Source organism: Sporothrix schenckii (assembly GCF_000961545.1).
Source record: "Sporothrix schenckii 1099-18 chromosome Unknown Cont41, whole genome shotgun sequence".
NCBI classification, from domain to species: domain Eukaryota; kingdom Fungi; phylum Ascomycota; class Sordariomycetes; order Ophiostomatales; family Ophiostomataceae; genus Sporothrix; species Sporothrix schenckii.
In genome coordinates, this window is record NW_015971142.1 from 2816141 (window position 1) to 2831689 (window position 15549).

Below are 15549 nucleotides of genomic sequence, written 5' to 3' on the forward strand. Positions count from 1 at the left end.
CAAGACACGTGGGCAATGCTGAAGGAATCGTTCATTTCTTGGCCATCATTGGCTTGGTACAAACAATTTCTATCCCTTTGCGATTTTTTATTCTGGTGTATTGGTGCATCGCTCTAGATTGTTGTCTTGGCTGAATCTAACAGCACTACTTTGGTCTACAGCGTTACTCCACAGGCTCACTCTTCTCCCCCTTAACCACAGGTGCCTCTATCTCCGACTCGCCCTCCACCTCACGCACGACCGTTACGGCACTGCCGTACAACATACCCGACTCAATCTCCTCCAGTGTCCGGCCCTTTGTCTCAGGGATCAAGAGCGTGAGCAAGGCGACCAGGGCCATAATACCGGAAAACAGACCCAGGACGCCCTTGAGACCGATCTTGTCCGTCGCTGTGCCAAATGTAAAGGCGGCCAAAATGGCACCGGCTTTGCCCGACGCGGCAGACAATCCATGGGCGGTGGCCCGTACACGAGTCGGAAATACCTCGACGGGGATCAGAAACGTGGTGGCACTCGGTCCGACGCAGAGAAAAAACTGAGAGAAGGTGAAGAGCGTGAGCAGCCCACCGGCGGATGTGTGGTCGGTGACGCCCGCCCAAATGGCATAGAAGACGGCCACAGCCATGCTGCAAATGACTTGTTGGCGGACACGGCCAAAGAGGTCCGGCAGGAAGATGGACAGATAGTAGCCCGGGAGGAAACCCTAGGACTGTTAGATGCTGGTCATCCCAACGAATATGCCCAGGGGTCTAACGTACCGCGGCACAGACGATTATGTTTCCTATAGCCGTATTGTGAAGTGTTGCCCATGGCGTAGGGCCCGTTCCAAAGCCAATCTTTCCAAGAATGACGCTCTGGTTCAGGCTAATGCCGTAAAATGCAATATCGCTATAGCAGAAATCAGCTCTACGGTCTCTTAAGCAAACGTAGGGCAGATTGCATTGTCGTAACGTACAAGAGAAACCAGGTCGAACAGGTCGCAAACAACACCTTGGCATGCTTCCACTCGGCAAAGTATTCACGGAAATCACGGAGCTGCTGCGTCAGACCACGGTGGCCCCTTTGCAAGCTCGCGTCGGCACCGACATCTATTGCGGTCAATAAGTTGATTTTTTCAAGTATTCTTGACTGTCGTGCTCTACTTACACTCCTCGTAGGGCTTGGTCTCGGGCATGGTGAGCCGAGCGTATACGGTCAGCGCCGAAGGGATGATGCCGATGCCAAACAGAAGACGCCACACCCACTGCAGGTGGTCGATGTTGCTCTCCACAGCACCTTTGAAGGCTTCCAGGAGGACGACGTACACGACGCCGGATGCCATTGTGCCCAGGCCGATAGACGCAAAGACGAGGAGGACGAGACGCGCACGCGAGCCGACGGGGTTGTGCTCGGCCGAAAGAGATGCCGTCACCGGGTAGTCTGGCGTGGATTAGTGGTATTCTGATAAATCGGTTCGAAGACCGTGGAAGACGCACCTCCTCCTGTCCCTATGCCACTGAGAACTCGAAAGACGGAGAGCCACGCAACGATCCCATTGTGCGAAAACGTCGTGGACCAGGGAAGGAGAATCACAAGCAGAGTTCCGATGATGGTCACCAGCAGCTCCTTGCCATAGACGTGTCGCCGGCCCAGTGTATCCCCAAAAAGGCCAAAGAGAAACTGGCCGAGGACCATGCCAATGGACAGAGCGCCCTTGATGATGTCGGCAGGCACTGTCGGGACTTTGCCGCCCTCGTCCTGGTAGTAGATGTACCCAATCATGGGCACAACTATGCTGTCAGTTGCGGTGCGCTCTGTTTGCCAAAACGCGGCGTATTGAAACAACGTACCCAAACCAATGCTAACGTTCAGATAGCCATCACCAAATAGTCCAATGCCTGCTACAACGAGGAACTTTAAATCGGAGAAAAATGCCGGAGCCATGGCGAATAGAATCAGAATAGAATCAGAATAGAATCGTATTATGTGAGTGTCGAGAAAGAGATGCTCTGCTGCCTGAATCTGCAAAGTAATAGCCGTCCTCTCCAACACAAATGACCGTCCCCGAATGCTTGAAATATCTTTCCTCATCATCCGTCAACTTCGAATCCGTCGGGCCATCGCCGCTCTCGAATATGGTTGTCCATGGCCACGGTCCCCGACTATCACCATCGTCGAGACGAAAGCTGAAGATGGCATCAACACCAAACGACGCCACGTGCCTTTCGTACACGACACAACTGGCTCCTGAGGTGTGACGACCAGGATGTGTGGCCCTATAAGTGCTAGTCGATGTTTTGGTGTGGTTTTGGGCCACGGCATCAAGTCCGTGTATTAGTTTGCTGCTACCGCTGCCATGGAGTAAAATCTCACGAATCTCACGTATTCAGGTACAGATCAGACACGTGCGCAGCGAAGAAGTCCCGATGTAGTCTATTCGCAATTTCTCAAATTCTACTCTTTTACCATATATATCTTTCTTCCGACAAGTGACAGCCGAGACTTGTCGCTGCTGCAGCATGTGGAATCCAAGGTCTCCTGGTACATTGTAGACTGGTTGAAGGCCTGGTTGGTGGCGACCATCCCGCATGGTTCAATGACTTCAATGACCTCTTTATTACGCCGGGGTTTGACGGACTGCGTCATGCGACATTGCACGCCGTCGTGGTGACACACCTGGTGCGATTCGAACGGTTGATGGGCATCGACAATATAACATCGCCTTATAAAAACCCTTCAAGTGTATTGAAGTTTCTGCCTATACACGCCTTGTCACGTTATACATGTGAGCGGCAGGTGTTCAACGGCTTTAGTGTGTCTCATTTGGTCCGCACGGAAACTTCAACGTCGACCACACTCTGTGCTTGCAATAGACAGTTTCCAAGAAGAAAATTAGGAACACGCGACACTTTTAGCAAGAATACACCACGCATACAGACCATGCCGACGCACCTAACAAATGCGGCCCTCCCTCTAGTACCGGCCACAATCGACGATTTGGAGAGGCTGACGCGCATATTTTACGAGGTCACAGCATCGACAGCGCCCGTGCTCTCTGTGATCCACCCGCGCGGCGCAACAGAAGCAATCATCGCCAGCGATATAGCAGCATACAAGCGCGCATTCCATCGCCCGGAAGTGTTTTACAGGAAGATTGTTGCAAAGGGAGACCACAGAGACGACGAGATCGTGGCCATTGTGCGGTGGTATCTCTGGCCAGAGGGCCGCAACGACGCGGCCTGGATCCAGCCATACAAGTTCACGGCCGACCCGGCTCTGCCGCCGGACGACATCAATCTAGCTGCGGCTGATGCGTACTATAGCCAGGTGGACGCCATGAAGAAGCGACACGTGCAAAACATGCCGCATCTATGTACGTGGACGATGAGCTGTGTACTGCGAGCAAGACAGTGCTAACCGTATGTCCCAGACATCTCCCTTCTCGCAACACGGCCTAGACACCAGGGCCATGGCTACGGCAAGCGGCTTGTGGAAGAGGCCACGGCGATGGCGAAACAACGTGGACTCGACAACGTGTTCCTCTTGTCGGTTTCGGGATCGCGCTCGTTCTACGAGCGATGCGGCTTCAAGGTGATTGACACTTTGTCGCTCAACTTGGCAGCCCTGTCGGGTGCACAAGGCGACAAGCCAGACCAATGGGTCGATACATATATGATGCATGCTACACTCTCTTGATCAGAGGCAGGGAGACCGTTCGGCACAACACAGTTTATTGGAGAGATGCTGCCGCCGTGATAGTGTGCATGCTATCCGGTATATGAGATATTGTCTTCTCACTGCAGTCTGGGGCTCTCTTGACGGTTGCGCCGAGCTAGTCGCCAATGGTTGGGAGTCTCCAAGAAGCGTGAGAAATATGATACTGTGACGAATGACGGGAATCGGCTAGACGGCACACCGACTACCTGGCATAAAGGGTGAAGGGGGGGAGGGGGGAGGGGGGAGGGGGGGGCTATTTCCAGCTACGATTGCATTTGCTCCTGCAGGCAGGAAATTGCTCACACCACTCCTGCTACAAAGGTTGCGACTGTGCCGGAGCTGCAGGGCCCGGTCGTTTGCAGTTGGCCAAGTCGCGCCTGGTCTGACATCCGAGCATCTTGAAGCACACGAATAGTCGTAATTAGGAGGCCTTCGGACATCAGTTATAGTGCACCGGCTGTGCGGCGGTACTTTTCTGCCGGAAATACCCTAAACAATGCAGCAAACAGAAAATGGTGAAGACAGAATGCCCTCATTATCATCACAGCCCACAAGTGACGCAGCCTCCCCGTCAATCTTGGCGGACACATGAGCGACCGAAAGCCCGTCTTTACCCGCGTAGTTTCCGCCCAATGACACCAGCCGCGGACCTGGCTAGTGGGGTTTGCCTTTCGCTAATACTTATTTTTAGTGGCGTCGTGTTGCCCACAAAACACGACATACACGACATATTTTGTACAGGCCACCGGAAAGCGCCTTCCACACGGCCCTCAGACCAAATGTATTCCCTCCAAAAATACTCTCGTACAAAGTACGAAACACTTACCTCTCCTGGCCGGGCGGCCTCTTGTTGTCTTTTGGCCCCCAAATAAGGCGTGATTGCGAATATGAGTGGCTGGCGAGGTGGGGTGCTTTCCTCTCTGCCCCTGAAGGCATCAGCGACAGGCAAACAACAACAAACAACAGCAAACAGGCGGGACCAGTGCCACCTGCCATATTCGTGGCAACGGAGGGTACTAAAGGCACCTCCGCAGAATCTCAAACATTATCGACAACACCATGATGCAGAGGCAATGTCGTATCACCCCAACCAACGGCCGAACATTGGTCCATTTACGCGCCGGGCACATTCTAACCATGGGCTGCAGCATGGCCTGCGGTCAAGGCCGATACCCTCCAGGCCTGACCACTGCGCAGCCAATACACAGCCACGACATGGGCGCCAAGTTTCAGTTGAAACCCACAAGTAGAGGCAACAGGTCTCTCAGGTGAGTTGCTTGTGCGTGGTGAAGTATCCGTGTTGTTGCACGTACATATTAAGACACGGATCCCGACCATTTCTTGCTTCACAGCATCTTTGGATACCCATCCTAACCAGACATACGTCAGTGATTTGCCTACCTCAGCGACTTCGCATGTATCACGACCATGACAGCTGAATCTCAAAGGAACGGACGGACGGGTTCAGGCCGTGAAGCTGATGTCGGGATCCCTCCACCTGTCACCGCGTCTGGTAACGCAACTACGCCCCAGCAGCCAGAGACGTCAACACCACCGATGTTCATATTTGGCAATGGTCCCGCAACAACAGAAACGACACCGTCGCAAAACGACAGAGGATTCGAATATACTTTTAGACCTGCCATCAGCAACACTTCCGATTCGCCCTTCGACTCTGCGACTGCATCGCGTCGTGACACCCCAACATCCAGCCGAAGCAATGCCAGTCTGTCCTTTCACCTCCCGAGACCCGACTCCCCGCAGGCACAAGGCCAATCGACGGCGTCTCCCATAGTCACATTTGTTACAGCACCGACAAGCCCGACTGCGTCCACAGTTACAACGACAACGCCGACTGGAAACGTTGCTGCATCCGGGATAAACAGGACCGCTCCCATCATCGTGCCCATCGCCGAGCCCTTGCTGGCTACACACGCCACCGGTTTTGAACTCGATGGTGTACCAACAACCCGTGTTCCTGGCCTGACACGGTCAGACGTGCCGGAACTAGCAGCTTCCCCAGCACCTCCAGCGGATACTCAACCCCCTCGGCCATACAATCCACGCGAAGAGGAAGCCCCAGCCCAGCCCTTTTTCTCCCCCACAGTGCAAAATGCAATCGAGGATGGAAACCGGCTGGCCCAGGACATTTCTTCGGAAATCGCCAGACTCTTCTCCGGTTCTACTATGGATGACAACGTAAAGCATCTCCTCGACGATGCAAATCGTCTTAAGACGTTTCAAGGGCGGAGTGAACGCATTATAGCTGTATTGGGAAATACTGGAGACGGTACGTATCTCACGCCTCTGCCCTATTTATACAGTGTCTAATGGTTTTGTAGGGAAAAGCAGTCTGATCAATTCTCTCCTGCATGTTCCGGGTCTTGCTCCCGAGGTACGTTTTCTCAACATCGCCTGCTGCATATGCCGTACAGCAATCTAATATTACTCCTCGCCAACCACAGAGCGACAGTGGTCGTGCCTGTACGTCAATTGTCACAGAGTATCACCGCAAAAAGCCGAATCAGGAAGCGCCGTTTTTGATCGAAGTCGAATACTTGAATTCTGCCGGCATAAAGGAGCACTTACAAGAGCTGCTTTGGAACTACCGCCGCATCTATCGTCCGGATATTAACCCAGAGGCATTGGGTGATGACGAATACAAGCGTCTCGAGGCTACATCCAACACGGCGTGGTCGACTCTGCAGACAGCATTCCGCCATGAACGTGACTTTAGTTCCTCGTTTGCCCTGAACATGGAGGACGGTTCCGACGAACGCATCCTAGAACAGCTTATCACATGGGCGGGCCGCATTGAATGGCCACGCGGAAGTGACGAGGGCTTCTGGACAACTACGGCCCTGTCCGTGGATGAGTGTAGTGTTGCTACGCGGCCATTTATGGAGGATAAGTTCTGGCCGTTTACCAATCTAATCAGGTGTCTACAAATTCCTGTACTTCCAACCACTTGCCGTATTTACATTTTACTAACGGATCTCGATCTAGGATATTTCTCAGTGCACATGTGCTCGACTCCGGTATCATCCTAGCCGACCTCCCCGGCCTCCAGGACGTCAACCTGGCTCGAGTCCGTGCGGCACACGAATACGTTAAGCAATGTGATAGCATTCTTGTCGTAGGCCGCATTGCACGGGCAATCTCTGATCAGTCTTTGCGGTCATCTCTCTACACATCCCTTGCAAGTCACGCCCCAAACGAGTGGCAGGAACAAGGCGCCGCTCGCCTAAACATCGCCGTTGCACTTTCACATGCGGAGGACATTAATGTTCGATCTGCACGGCGTGAGATCCAAGACCCAGAAATAAAGGCCAAACTGGATCGCCTCGACATCGAGATAAACAATGCACAAGCCGCAGGTTCCCTTCGAACGGAACAAAATAGGAAACTCATGTAAGATGATGACTATACGTCCCATGCACGGAACTCGTGGCACATGAGACTAACACGTTATTCTATGTAGGCGCAAGCGACTATTAGTCGAAGAGAGAAACAAGAACGTTACAAAAGGCTTACAGGATGCTTATGCCTCCAAGATGAGCAACCAAAACAGTCAGCTGCCCGTTTTCTGTGTTTCCAACAAGTGGTACGAAAAATCTACGGCCACTGGAAACACAGAGCTCGTGCGAGAAAGTCAGATTCCCGCTCTCCGACGACACTGCCAAGCCATCGCAGCGGATGCCCTGCTGGGAGAAGCAAGGCACTACTTACGAACAAGTCTTCCCTCCCTCGTCACCTCGCTCGACCTCTGGGTTACAAATTCCATTGCCGCACAGGCTCTGCGGCGAGACGGCCGACACGACCGATCTGATCCCTCCATAGATCGCGTCCGTCAAGTGCTCCGTGGGATAGACGACGATGTATGCTCGACGCAGATTTCTCGAATACCATGCCTTTGTCAAGTTATCTAACTGTGCCATAGAATTTGCTAGGCCCGGAAAGTGACTGGGTCGACAACGTCGAAAGTTGTTTCAACGAGTTAATAATGGTATTTTTCGGTACGTCCGACACCCGAGCCCCAACGTCCACTCTGCCTATGATTGATCTCTAACGATGGCACGGCAAACAGCCAATAGGGGTGACATATGGAAGGATCAAGCTGTCACCGAAAGCAACAAGTGGACTGCAAAGTCAGGTCCTGTGAGTTCGAACCCGCACCCGTCGCCGCCCACCTTGAAACAAGTACACAAGGCTAATGACTCTACTTCTTTGATGCAGAACTACTGGCATCAAAGTAAGAGAACCAGAACTCAACCCCGTCGTCTCGCCTTGGCGTGGCCGAATCACTGACGCTGTTTTTACGCAGCCCAATACAATTCATGGTGTCTTCATGACGGCGATTGGAGCACACCAAAGAAGCCACATGTCAACTGGAATGCCGAGTTGATCTGGAGGATGCGGATCGACCTTGACTTCCAGTGGGACATTTTCGAAGAGCAAACGCAGGACGAGTTCAACGCCGTACACGAGAACCTTGGTGCAAGCCTCCTTGAGCTGAAAGATGTTATTGGGTCTGCAACTAGCGTCCCAGGGCGTGAAGAACTGGTGCGCTTGATCAATTTCGGCTTGCAGGAGTTCAAGCACACCCTGGATCAAATCGAGCGACGCTTCCTCGTGGAGCTGAGGTGCGCATCCATGTCAAAAGGAATAATCATGCATTGTGCGGCCCCCGACTAACACCTACGGCACATCGGAGCAGAGCGAAGCGCAGCAAAGCCAGTGAAGCCACATGCGCGTCGTATATTGTCGAACACATGCTTCCAGCATACCGCGACGCGTCACTAGTGGTTGGGACCGGACGGCGCAGCAAGCAGGAGGATATTATCGGCTCAAAGGTAAGCAGAGGTGACATTTTTCTCAGCATGGGCAGTGCATTGGCACGTGATATCCAGAATCTTCTCCGCGACACGAAAGGGAAGATGGAGCGCGCCATAGAATCGATGGCTGAAAACATTCTGCGGAATGTTAAAATGACATTTGGGGTCGATGAGACGCCCAACACGTCTGTACCACCAGCTGCCCTGCAGAATGCCGGATACAACGAGCACCTGCAGCACTTTTCGAGTATGGTCTCTGTCTGGAGAGAACAGCACTCGCTTTTGTTTGCGCGCGAAGATGGGGCGTTGGACTCTCTGTTGTGATTGGATGTATGTGTTTTTGCTTTCCCGGAATTGATTTCATACTTTAAGTCACTATATTAAGGTCGGTGTGATAATGCTCCAATTGGCTACGTGATGGCAGAACTGCGTATGTCTATGCTAATTATGCGCTCGCGACTTGACGGATGATCTCAACAATCTTCTCCGGCATGTTGAGCATCGGGACATGGCCAGACTTGATCTTGATCACATTTTCAAACTGCCCGGCTTGGATAAATGCCGCCTGATACTGCGGAAGCACAGCTTGGTCCTCCTCCGTCAAGACCCACGTCTTGGGGATCTTGATGTCTGACGCGAGAAAGTCCGGGAACAGCAGGAAACTTTGCCGCGATTGCGTTTTGATGAGATCGGCCCAAGCAGCCTCTTGGGCTTCCGGTGTGAGGTCGCTGTACCAAAGAGGAACACAGTCTTTTTGGAGGTGGAGGATGCCGTTCTGCATGGTGGGACGTCATGATCATCAATAAAACAGTCCATCCCAAGATATGGGCAGGGTCAGGGCGTGGCAAGAAACATGTAATATTGTTCACTCACGTCCAATATGTGGTACGGCAAAATGGGCGGCTCGCTGTTGTCTCCCATAATGCCCTTACCCCGAACGGGATAAGCAACGCCGGCGACGGCGACAAAGGAGACGATGCCTCCCGGCAAGCCGCGCGCCGCACGCTCGGCGACCGTCTGGTCCTGGACGACAAAGCTGGCAGGGATGCTGCCATAGCTGTGGGACACAAGGATGGCCGTGTTGCCCTTGTCTAGCTCGGGCAGCAACACGTCGCGTATGGCTTGGGCATCCTCGGGGACGCCTTTGGCCGCCAGGTCCTTCCATTCGGCAGACTCGGCCGTCGCCGAATGCAGGTCTCGGCAGACGGTGAGAGCTGGCATCAGGACGGTGTAGCCCTCTTTGCGGAGCGGTTCGGTGACGGCGTTCCACGACGAGGGCCGATGGAAGGCGCCAGGCACGAAGACGAGAATCGGTTTGGAGGCCATGGTGCAGAGAGTGGGATAGTTCTGTTCTTGCGTAAATATCGCCTAGCCGCATGGCAAAACACAAGACAAGCACGAATATATATACGTCCCCAGTCTCGCACATTCGCCGAGTTGGACGTTGGACCGTGCCTTGGGCTGGCATTCTGCGTTCTCGACCACTCTTAACGGTGAAGCCTGCTTATTCTAGCACTAACGCCCTGACTAGGTGCAGACGCATCTCACAGAACACGCTGCCCAACCGTGAGAAGTAGCGCTTATTGTCAGCACTTATTGCTCAGCTCCAAGCCCCCATGGATATCCCGCTCTGGTAAAGCCTTTCATTCCGCGGTGGAGTCTACGTAGTATTTTGCAGATGCTGCGGCGAGTAAACACCTTGAGAGCGGACCACTCGTAACCGCTAAAAAAACATTACAAAGAAATATTACCAGAGTACGAAGTATGGTTTGAAATAGCAACCTTACAGCGGACCTTCGAGTCTCCGAATATCCCCAGTCCGCAACAATGCCTGTTGCTGCGCTTCGAGGAGAAACAGACTGCGGCCTCCATTGTACGAGATGTAAATCGTACACAGCTGTCAGAAACGTGTTTGCTAGCTTGCTGGTGGCCAGCTTCCATTCTGCCGTGTCACATTCGTGGTTCCTTGTTAGTCTGATCTCTGCCTGCATCCTGTATTGTAGCTCCCTGAGCTTCGTTGTCGTCTTCAACCCAACCTGTGTTTCCTGCGAAACTAGCCGTAAATCGTATAGTGCTCTTCACCAGCTCGTCCTTATCTACGACGCATATGAACCCCCTCACCCACCGGGCCCCAGCCGTGACAACAACCCTATTCTGCTGACGAATATCTAAACAAAACGCAACCCAAAGATGCGGCACATCCTTTTCTAACACGTTTTCTAAGTTCTCCTCTTTCACCAGCATTCATACCAGTACTCCCTGACCACGCCATGAAGGTATAGGCCAGCAGCTCAGTTCATTCCGCAGTCGAGTCGTACTACATTTTACATCCACCGAAAGCACGCTACGAGCATCACATCGGCCATATTGGCCGGTATCGGGAAAGCCACGTTTAACAAGACTCAAAGCTTAAAATAAAAGTCATTGTTATCAGCGGCCATCATCCTTGACATCGCCCTGCTTACTCGCATGCTCCCCCTCAGTGAAAGCAGGACTACGGATGGATTCAATGTGGCAAAGGCACTTCTCAGGGGTAGATGGCTCTGCTAGTTGATCATACTAGGGGAGTTTACGTTCTGAGTAAGACAATGAAAAGGCGTAGCGGATAAGCAATCGTCAACACGTAGAATGGTGGTCGTGACGTTTGTATGTAAAGACGGCACAGGAATACAAAATACATCATCAGGGCGTCTCTCTCATCGATATGACAATGTCCGGTGAGCCCCCAACTCATGCAGGCATTAGCATTGTGTTGCAACGCGAACCATGTCCGTTTCTTCGTTTTGGTACATTTTTTTGGCACTGCTTACGTCTTTCCTTGCCATATGCGTCTGCACAATACGACATTTAAGCAGTCGCCGTTTCATTGACGCGGTCCGCCCCAGACCCTTCTGTCCGCCTTCCATCATCTTCCCGCCTTTGCTGATCTATGAATATCTACCTTAGGGCGACCAGCGGCGCGACAGATAGGCGGGCAAAGTGTCGGCTGCAGCGTGCTTGGTTTGTTAGGCAGAACTGTGCATCTTTTGTGGCAGACACTACTTCAGAAAACACAACCCACAGCCAATTTGACGGCTCGTCCTCTTCCGTTTTATTTAGAAAATAAGGGATTGGCATTGAGAAGATATGGGAATAGCACAAATGAAGTGCAAAGGAACATTGTTTTTGTGACCTCGAAGGATTTTATTTGAATTTTTGTAGAATAAACTTAAACTGCAGCGCAAAATTATCACAAAGTGCTCATTGCCCGAGCTAGAAAATCCAAGGGGCATTAGTAGCCATTGAGATTTTCGGGGCAGCAGCAGCAAAAGAAAAAGGAAAGGCAACTCGTAATGCAGTTCGCGTCGTCAGACATTTTGGTAAGTTTCCGGAGGTAGTTGGCTGGTTAAAAAGCAACGTGGCTGTTGGAAGTTTCCTGTTGTTTGTATGGAGCTGAATTCATAACCCAATGCATATGTCAGTATTGAGGCGCGCTGAAGAATGTGAAGAGAGGCGACGGTGTAGATCCGGAATGCCAAAAATCTCCATTGAGAGCCTTGCGCCCAGTATGGTTAGAGACGGTCTAGAGGAGGCGCATCTTACCTGTCAGAGGTTTTGCTGTGCTTGTTGCGAAGTTGAAGATGTTGTTGGTGGCGTTTTGGAGAGTTTGTGACCTTTTGTTTGCTGTGTTCTGCGGTTTTGTGTTTGTTTCTGCTGGGACTGGGATTCCCAGATGTCTTTCCTTGTGGGAGAAGCCCCCTTTTTATACATTTTCCGGGAGAGCATTTTGGTACGAGAGAACGGTCATAGTCATGCGCATATTTAGAAACAGTGATTCATACGCAACTAATTACGACACACAAGCAAGTGACCAAGCATCTAGCTTAGTGGTTTGCGGCACTGAATGAAAGGTTTTTGGTGAGTTGTTTACCCCGTCACTGCAGCCAAAGGGCGACTGCTCACCTTCGTAACAGCCTCAAATATATTTGACGATCTGGCTCTGCTATATCTTACTGATATCCACCTGCTCAGGCCGAGCTTCAAAGCCAGTAGTTGAGTCACGACGGATACGTTACGCGGCAAAATTACCACTATCTACAGTTCTGTGACAGGTTTGTAGTATACACAGTGTATCAACTATTCACCTTCAATGATAACTCACCACAGCACACCAGGCAACTCAACGTTGTCAGATAAATTTACTGTTGTCGCAAGAACTACGAAAACGTCAAGCTTCGTGCTTTATTTACTAAATATGCCATCTGCAAACGACCACAGCGACACGCAGCAATGTCTACCAAGCCCATCCGTCAATCATCGCATCTAGAAAACACCTCCGGAGCTACATGTGATCTGCCAACCAGCGTCACTGATTCTGCTCTTGGTCTCGGACCGAGTTATCCCCGGCCGTTGGTGCCTCTTCACGGCCAAGTTTGCCAACTTGCCGCCACACGAGGCTTTTACGGTAACCTCAGTGTACACAAAGTGTCTATCCGGACGGCAGATGCGCACATTGACGCGGCATTATAACTTACGCCAAATGCATATAAGCAGACTGTCGGCTATCATATCGACAAAAATAGTGCTCTATATTTACAACGAACATTTAACGTTAAGGCTGAACTCATTCCACAAGTTAAAACTAGGTTGTCTTGTCTCGGCCTTGACTACCGCGCAACCTCCATACGCTGACCATGTCCGTCCCTCTACCTTGTGGATACGACCGACGGGGACTAATGTAGTCCAGCCTCACAAAGGGTCCCTCTGTCGAAGTGTCCGCCTTCTTGTTGTCGTCCATCTGCATCCCATTGCCACCTTCGGCAAGGAGGTTCCAATATACTCCCTGCAACGGCCAGGGTGGGCCGGGCTCGTCACGGCTTTTAAAAAGCGGAAACTCCAAACAGACAAGTACGCCCGAGGGCCGAAGAAGCTCGTGCATCCGGCGAGCCCAGTCTTTGCGTAATGAAGGATGCAGCGCACAGAGGAACTAGCACACGTCAGTCTATAGTCATGGTTGGCCCTTGTTCTGTCACCAAGGCGACGCACCGTGTAGTCGTAGATGAGATCGAATTGGGCCGTGCTCCATGCGTCGTCGAAAAAGTCGCCGACCACAATCATCACGCTGCCCGCACCCTCGGCCGGCGGCGCGGTGGCATGAGCGTCGCCAAAGTTATAGTCGTGCGGATCTGCCAGCTCGCTCTGTGCATACGCCCGCGCTGCTTCGGCGGCCTTGGGCGAGCTCTCGAGCCCGACAACGTCGAATCCGTGCAGCGCGAGCATGACGACGTCATAGCCTCGTCCGCAGCCCGGCACCAGCGCCGTCAGCCGCTCTCCATGTCGAGGTACGTCTGCGAGGGCAAGAGGCGCCGGGCGCGCCTCGAGCCAGTCGATCAGAGCGGCCGACGGCGTGCCCCGGTCCCACAGATCGCTTTGGTCGGTGTCCCAGAGCTCGGCCCATGCCTTCTTTTGGCTTTCACGGCTAGTGTCGCTGCGAAGAGGTAGCCCGGAGCCGCGGGTCTAGAGTCAGCACCAGAACGTGGAAAGAAGGGGGAAGACGTTTAGAGCAAGGGGGTAAGAAACGACGTACCCAGACGAAAAATAGGAACGAAGGCGTCCTTGCTGCGCCATTGTGGGTTATATAAGATAGGCGGCTGTCTAAGAACTGTGCAATATTAATCTTTGAATGTTTTATGCTGAAGGAGCCGGCAATACATGCGAGGGCTGCCAGGCACGTCAGTCAGGTATTTGTATTCTGCGGTCTGTGGCTTGAGTAACGACGTTGAATAGTTGTCTCCCTGTCTCCGAAAAACAGTTTTACAGCAGAACCTCCGCAAGTGCTGAAGGCCCCACTTTTAATAGCACTATGTCGCCACTCTACGCCCACATATCAACGCCATCCGAGATATCATTCGCCGGGGGCTCAAACGTGGTAAAAGCTGAGGACGGTGCGGACATGAGTCCCCTTTCGAATGTGAATTAGAAATGACTGGAAACGAACCGCTTTTCTTTCTTCTATGTTGTAAAACTTATTCTTAATATACCGCCATACTTTTTAGTGCGGGAATATAAGGTAGCAAGTAATAAAACCTGAATACAAAGTGCAAAAAAAGGAAAAGTTTGAGACGGAAAAAGGAACAGTTCATAAGACAACCAGTATGAAAGCAAGACCGATAATAGCGAATCGTACAGTCACTTGACAAAATAATAGTGGCGTACGTCTATTAGTTGATATGACATCACGAAATAGTAGTTCTTGGACAGCCACTAGCTGTTGTACCAATTCAGGTCTACTGAGTTTACCATCTACCCGCACAATGCGTGCACAAGTCTGAGGAGCCCTGGCACCCAGGTTTGTGGACGAGTAGACTTCCTCGTCATAAACTATCAAGGACGGTGATGTTACAAAGCTCTCGCCGCAATCATCAGCAGGAAGGTGCTTTATCACGACATATATCGCCACATGGAAATGGCCGTGCTTGAGAACGAATAGTAATCTGTTGGGGCATCAGGCTAGAGTCCAAAAATGTATAAATACATCGACTGTCTCTTCAGTTAACACCATATATTGTTCCTAGGCATTATCAGCGACTGAGCTTGACCGCCACAACCAGTACTTCATCGCATATCGGCCACGAGTCCCAACATCCACGAGATCAAGACCTTTTACCATCACCATCAAGAACCAGGCAGCGACCATGCTCTTCAGACCATTGCCGCCGAAGCCACCCACTCGACCGCGCCCGCATCCAACTACACAGTCGAATTCGACCAGTTCGACCAAGGTGCGGAACTGATCTGTTTCCAAACACACTGTCTCACCATCTACCAAGACAGAGGATGTAATTGGATACCCAATGAATTGGTAAGACCATGAAGTGTTTACATGACAGATAGATAGTTCACTTTGAGGCGATTGTGCGATGATTTTTAATACATTGGTGATTTGAAAACTCAAACAGTAGCATCTCGAATGTAATATAAGCTAGAGTGTCGATTATGAGTAATGGGTGATACGAATTTGGTAAAGTTCTCTGTACGG

General features: G+C 51.7%; 5 protein-coding genes across 5 annotated transcripts; 2 read left to right on the top strand and 3 right to left on the bottom strand.

Moving 5' to 3' along the window:
• Positions 1-163: 163 nt before the first annotated feature.
• On the bottom strand, positions 164-1923 carry SPSK_07327 (MFS transporter, PHS family, inorganic phosphate transporter; the record flags this gene model as incomplete). The annotated part of the gene is made up of 5 exons (XM_016733991.1): positions 164-703; positions 759-888; positions 956-1088; positions 1147-1419; positions 1476-1923. 5 exons carry the CDS (start codon positions 1921-1923, stop codon positions 164-166), a joined length of 1524 nt encoding a protein of 507 aa, XP_016591253.1.
• A 996-nt stretch (positions 1924-2919) lies between these two features.
• On the top strand, positions 2920-3675 carry SPSK_07919 (uncharacterized protein; the record flags this gene model as incomplete). The annotated part of the gene is made up of 2 exons (XM_016734572.1): positions 2920-3352; positions 3410-3675. 2 exons carry the CDS (start codon positions 2920-2922, stop codon positions 3673-3675), a joined length of 699 nt encoding a protein of 232 aa, XP_016591254.1.
• A 1158-nt stretch (positions 3676-4833) lies between these two features.
• Positions 4834-8855, top strand: SPSK_06895 (uncharacterized protein; the record flags this gene model as incomplete). Its single annotated transcript, XM_016733567.1, has 11 exons — positions 4834-4964; positions 5145-5986; positions 6039-6091; positions 6162-6634; positions 6703-7107; positions 7178-7574; positions 7637-7712; positions 7784-7948; positions 8021-8339; positions 8414-8549; positions 8607-8855. The coding sequence occupies 11 exons, from the start codon at positions 4834-4836 to the stop codon at positions 8853-8855; spliced, it is 3246 nt and encodes a 1081-aa protein (XP_016591255.1).
• A 121-nt stretch (positions 8856-8976) lies between these two features.
• SPSK_10789 (uncharacterized protein) lies at positions 8977-9857 on the bottom strand (the record flags this gene model as incomplete). The annotated part of the gene is made up of 2 exons (XM_016737063.1): positions 8977-9306; positions 9405-9857. The coding sequence occupies 2 exons, from the start codon at positions 9855-9857 to the stop codon at positions 8977-8979; spliced, it is 783 nt and encodes a 260-aa protein (XP_016591256.1).
• Positions 9858-13152: 3295 nt separating this feature from the next.
• Positions 13153-14138, bottom strand: SPSK_07773 (uncharacterized protein; the record flags this gene model as incomplete). Its single annotated transcript, XM_016734429.1, has 3 exons — positions 13153-13497; positions 13557-13998; positions 14098-14138. 3 exons carry the CDS (start codon positions 14136-14138, stop codon positions 13153-13155), a joined length of 828 nt encoding a protein of 275 aa, XP_016591257.1.
• Between the last annotated feature and the right edge of the window lie 1411 nt (positions 14139-15549).